The sequence below is a fragment of the Sinocyclocheilus rhinocerous genome, unplaced genomic scaffold (assembly GCF_001515625.1).
Source record: "Sinocyclocheilus rhinocerous isolate Xijiao unplaced genomic scaffold, SAMN03320098_v1.1 scaffold693, whole genome shotgun sequence".
NCBI lineage: Eukaryota > Metazoa > Chordata > Actinopteri > Cypriniformes > Cyprinidae > Sinocyclocheilus > Sinocyclocheilus rhinocerous.
Genome location: NW_015654933.1, coordinates 157118 through 162752, shown reverse-complemented (window position 1 = coordinate 162752; position 5635 = coordinate 157118). Strand labels below are relative to the sequence as shown.

General features: G+C 35.1%; 1 protein-coding gene across 2 annotated transcripts in view; it reads right to left on the bottom strand.

The window, feature by feature from the left end:
* Positions 1-5635, bottom strand: part of homer1 (homer scaffold protein 1) — a 14110-nt gene continuing 8475 nt past the window's right edge. For both annotated transcript variants that reach the window (XM_016524574.1, XM_016524575.1), the window contains 3 exons: positions 3597-3707; positions 3440-3520; positions 1-247 (listed from right to left, as the gene is read on the bottom strand). In XM_016524574.1, coding sequence (XP_016380060.1) covers positions 53-247; positions 3440-3520; positions 3597-3707 — 387 coding nt within the window. In that variant the 3' untranslated portion in view covers positions 1-52. The remainder of the gene's footprint in view (positions 248-3439; positions 3521-3596; positions 3708-5635) is intronic.

Below are 5635 nucleotides of genomic sequence, written 5' to 3'. Positions count from 1 at the left end.
TGTGAGTGTGTGTGTGTGTGTGTCTCTCTGTGTGTGTGTGAGCGTCTCGTCTCTAGCTGCTGTCGCTCTCCATCAGTTTGGTCAGACTGTCTCGTAGCTGGGTCAGCTGGAAGATCTTTCGGTGCAGTAGCTCCAGCAGCGAGCGCAGACTCCTCCTGAAGCTCTCTCTCTCCAGACGCCGGTTCTCCAGACGCTGCTCCAGATCCAGCAGCTGACACTCCAGCTCCACGTTCCTCAGCTCCGTCTCCTGAGGACGAGAACGCTCGCCATTACTTACTTTAACACGTCTAATCTAGTCACAAATTATTCAGACACCAGATATCATTTTTGATATTTTGTTACTAGTGTGTACAGGACACTATAGTTCATTTATGTAAGCGATGATAGCAAAATAAAGTAAACTGTGACATATTACACCTAAAAATTCTTCATACAGTGGACTACCAGTAAAATTTGGGATCAGAAACTATTCAATCACTTTGAGCTGAGCATGTTTTGCTTCAGTGTTTTTCTTTAATTGCTAATGTGATCTTTTTACACCACAGACTGAACAGAATTAAGCACTGCTTGGTAATTAGTTGAGCTAAATTGGTTTTATCTAATTATGTTCTTAAATTTAACAGCTGACAGCTATTCAGCCGAATTCATTACATACCTTTCTATCAAAGTTATCTGACATTATCAAGATGAGTTTGTTCTGACACACTTTAACTCGGAGTTCATATTTTATTACCATTTTCTAAACTATAGCGAATAAACTGTGATAATGTGAGAAATGTTGAAGGGGTCTGAATAAATTTTGGTTTGACTGTAATTAATGGCATGACGTGCTGATTAATTCATCTAATTAATTGCCTATTAATTACACATCAATTGGATGAGAAACTACCCACCCAAAGATCATTTAAAATCATTATTGTGTTAAATGAGAAAAGCACTGAATTAACACTACAAAAAATAGCTTTAGAAATAATAATAATAAATGGGTATTATTTTTTTTTACAAATATTAAAACATAAAAGGACTTTTAAAATGAAATGATACTCTAAAGCAGGGGTGTCAAACACATTTTCACTGAGGGCCACTTCAGCATTACGGCTGCCATCAAAGAGCCGGTTGTAACTGTAACTTTAAGACTGTGTTAAATAACTGTCTCTTTATTTTATAAAAGTTAATTTACTTAAGTTACAAATATTGCATATGCATTTGCATAGATGTAAAAATATATGTTATTGCTCTGTGTTATTTTAACATAAATCCTTTAATTTATCAGGTTAATAAATCCACATTACTCCATAAATCAAAGTAAATAATAAAGACAAGTATCATCAAACATTAACTTTGTTAAAAAAACTTTTTTGTCACATTTATGGCACAACAAATAATTGTGAGCTGCTAAGAACGTGTGACAGATATGGCATTTAAAAAAACAACTGAGCCCGGTCTCATGAAAGTGCGTATAGCACGATTTTCTGTTTCTATTTGGCGTGCGATTTATACGCAGAAATTGACTTTGGCGTGCCGGTGCTCAACCCAAAAATAAATAAATACAAACTAAAGTACTAAAAAAAAAGTCATTTTCATAATTCGCAATGAATGTATATAGTGCCACAATAAATAAATAAATTCATTAATAATTGTTTACAATTCAATTCACATTTGTTTGTATAGCATTTTCATGATACACTGTTGCGAAGCAGCTTCACAGAAAATGAACATTTCTACATTACATTTAGTAGTTTACAGCACAAGTCAATCTGCGATGCCAAACAGGAACACAGGGGGCGCCAAAAGACCACTGAACGAGCTACCTTGACCTGACTGATCCAGAATTACTAAACCACTGACTACTGCGTAATCTAAAACACCTTCAGCCAGCATCCAGTATAAAACACTCCTGCTTTTAAGCCAAATAGCTTGCTGTTTGTTTTTACTGACATCTGTACGTGAGCGCGATTATCTCCGCCATCTCTGATGACATCGGCCGTGTTTTCTCTGCATTAGCGCTGTTCTGAACTTATTGTTTGAATGCATTCGCTTACTGGATCCTTAGACTTTCCAGGAGTTTACCGGTTGATCTGATCACAAAAAAACCTGCTTCTTTTCATTTTTATAATGTATTGTTTTCGTTCAAATTTACTGATTCAAATGAGCAATTATTATTTTATGACTCTGCGCTGGGGTGATCACCTGGTTATAGATCTGTTGCAGGACAGTAGATGTGATTTTACGGGACACGTGCTAAACAGATACATTTATTACTGTTATGCTATGCAAATACTGATTTACATTCGTTGGCATATGCTCCAATTTATGTTTCTGCCGGTGGATGACAATATAAAATGTGGCGGGCCTTGAGTTTGACACATGTGCTCTAAATTATGAACTAAAATCGCCAGTAGGAGTTAATGAGAGAGTCATTTATTCAACCGATTCGTTCAGTAATGAAGCAAGTGACTGTCTTTATGAATGAGTCATTGAATCATTGACTCACTTGATTCATTCAAATGCCTGAATCATTCAGAAACTAAGCCAGTGACTCTAAGCCAGTGACTGTCTTTTTGAATGTTATTGAATCATTGACTCATTCAAATGCCTGATTTATTAAGAAATGAAGCAAATGACTGTATTTATGAATGCATCTTTGAATTATTGACTCATTCGATTCATTCAAACGCCTGATTCATGCAAAAAATGAAGCAAGTGACTGTCTTTATGAATGAGTCATTGAATCATTGACTCTCTCAATTTATTTAAATGGCTGGTTCATTAAGTAACAAATCAACTGACTGTCTTTATCAGTGAGTCATTGAATCATTGACTCACTTAATTCATTCAAACACCTGATTCATTCAGAAATGAAGCAAGTGACTGTCTTTATGAATGAGTCATTGAATCATTGACTTACTTGATTAATTCAAATGCCGATTCATTCAGAAATTAAGCAAATTACTGTATTCATAAATGAGTCTTTGAATCATTGACTCACTCTATTAATTCAAACACCTGATTCATTCAGAAACGAAGCAAGTGACTGTCTTTATGAATGAGTCATTGAATCATTGACTCACTTAATTCATTCAAACACCTGATTCATTCAGAAACGAATCACCACTATGTGCTGATGCTCAACAGATCCGCTGTGGCTTTGTTTAAAACCATTTTCATTAGTGAAATTGAGCAAAACAGATGACATTGTGTCTAAAACACTATATTAACTTCTTGTTTATGTTCCTGTTGTACAGTATAAATCACATTTGCAGTCATGCAGATATTGATCAAAAGCAGCGCTCTTGATGGTGTGATACTGCTAAACTATATCATAGGATACAAATACAAGAGGGTGATTTTTGTGCTCATATCTTGAATTTTCGGCTCATGTAACTGCATTCTAACAGACGTCTCCTGCATCGTGATCATTAGACGCTGCGATATTCACCTGTAGTTTCTGAGTGAGCGAATCTCTCTGTGTTTGCAGCTGGCTGGCTTCCTCCACTTCCTGTTTCAGCTTCTCCAGTTCCTGTGGGGAATAAACACACTCAGCCCTGTGTGAAGCAGTGGATGGGTGGTTTGAAGTGATGGTGTGGTGCTCAGACCTCCTCTCTGGCCTTCAGCTCGGCCTCCAGCTCTTCTATGGTCTGGTTCAGCTCTGTTTTCTGTGTTTTGACGCCGGCGGTTTGTCCGCTCACACACTCCAGCTCCGTGACCTGAAACACACAGAGAGTCACTACTGATTCACTGATTCACTAATTCACTGATTCAGACAGACTCCGCTCGCTTCAGTAATGACAATCAGTGCTTTATCATCATCATTCCAGCATTATATTGCACAGGACCATACAGAAAAACATTCTACTGAAACTCTGCCAAAAAAAATATTTTCTTGCTTAGTATTTTTGTCTGGTTTTCTAGTATAAATATCTAAACATTTTTTCAGTAAAATGACTTAAGATTTGAAGTCTTGTTTTCTAAAAAAAATTATCAACATTTTGTTCATTTTTGCTTAAAACAAGCAAAAATATCTGCCAATGGGGTAATTAATTCAAAGGCTAAACAAGAATATTTTTCTTGCCCCATTGTTTTAAGCAAAAATGAACAAAATGTTGATATTTTTTTCAGCAAACAAGACATAATATCTGAAGTCATTTTACTTGTCAAGTAAATGCATCATGATTGGAGAATTTTTAGATATTTATACTAGAAAACAAAACAAAAATACTAAGTAAGAAAATCATTTTTTGCAGTAAAAAATTTTTTACTAAAAAATAAAAATGTGCTTTTCACTTCACAAGATGGATTGGAGTGCTGCGGATTACTTGTGGATTATTGTGATGTTTTTATCAGCTGTTTAGACTCTAATTCTGACGGCACCCATTCACTGCAGAGCATCCATTGCTGAGACACTGATGCAATGCTACATTTCTGGGTGAACTATTCCTTTAATTAGCGTTTTTTTCATTAGTGATTTTAATGCTAAAATCAACAGTGGGGTAATCAAAATAGCCTTTTTACTCAATTAGTCTGTGCTTTTTTATTGTTTTCATTTTTAGCTTAGTGAACTTAACTTCTGCTGTAAAAGCATTATTTTTGTTTTTAGATTGCAATGTTACAATGTTAGAATGCAATGTGATTTTAACCCATAATATGCACATTATATGCATTGTTTCGTTGGACAATATTGGGCAGGATGTGAAATATATATATTTATATTATATATACATATATATATATATATATATATATATAAAATACATATTATAAATAAAAAATATACCACAAATATACCCCCAAAAATACAGAGAATTTTTGCTCATATCACCCAGCCCTAGTTCTTCTAAATATTAAACTCAAGTGTGAACAATCAAATATTTCAGTTTTTTTTTTTTTTCAAATTCCACCCCATTCATTCTCGAATGATTAATTCTTTCCAAATAGAGCTATTCAAGTCATCTGGTAAAAATCCCTGTATTTTCATGCTGCAGAAAAACTATGTATCACAATCTCTGTTTTTTGCAATATTGCGCAGATTTAAGGTCTTTGCACACAGAGTCCGACATTTGTGCACGTTGAAAAATAATAACGACCTCACGTTGTGTCAATCACGTTTACACACAGTCTCCGAGACTTTCGTCCGTCATTAAAAAAAATTTGGATCGGGTTCGATTTTCTGTGTTTGTCGCATCCGTAGCAAGCGTTTCTGAAAAAAGTTGCCAGCCACCGCCAGCGTTTTTGCTGATTTTCACTGAAATTTCATGGCCCCCAGAATATTTTGTTGTATGAATATCTGAACATGCATCAGACACTCTACTTTCAAACAAAAACATCTGTTTTATTCTAGCTTCAAGCATTGTTTTTTTATCAACACTTGAATGTAGGTAGGTTTCATAAAAAAGAAACATTTTGAGCAAAAAAGTTGAGAAAATCGCATTTTTATCCAATACTACATCTGGATCATATTCAGTAATATTATCAAAGCAAAGCTGCAGTAGATGGCTTCCATCAGCGCTCCCAAAGCTTGCACAGGCCTTTACCACTTTCTGGATCCACATTTCACTTGTTAACATTAGTCAGTTTTCATTTATATGCGGTTAGTGTCGATGATCGCATTATTTTTCATATGCATATGCTTACATAT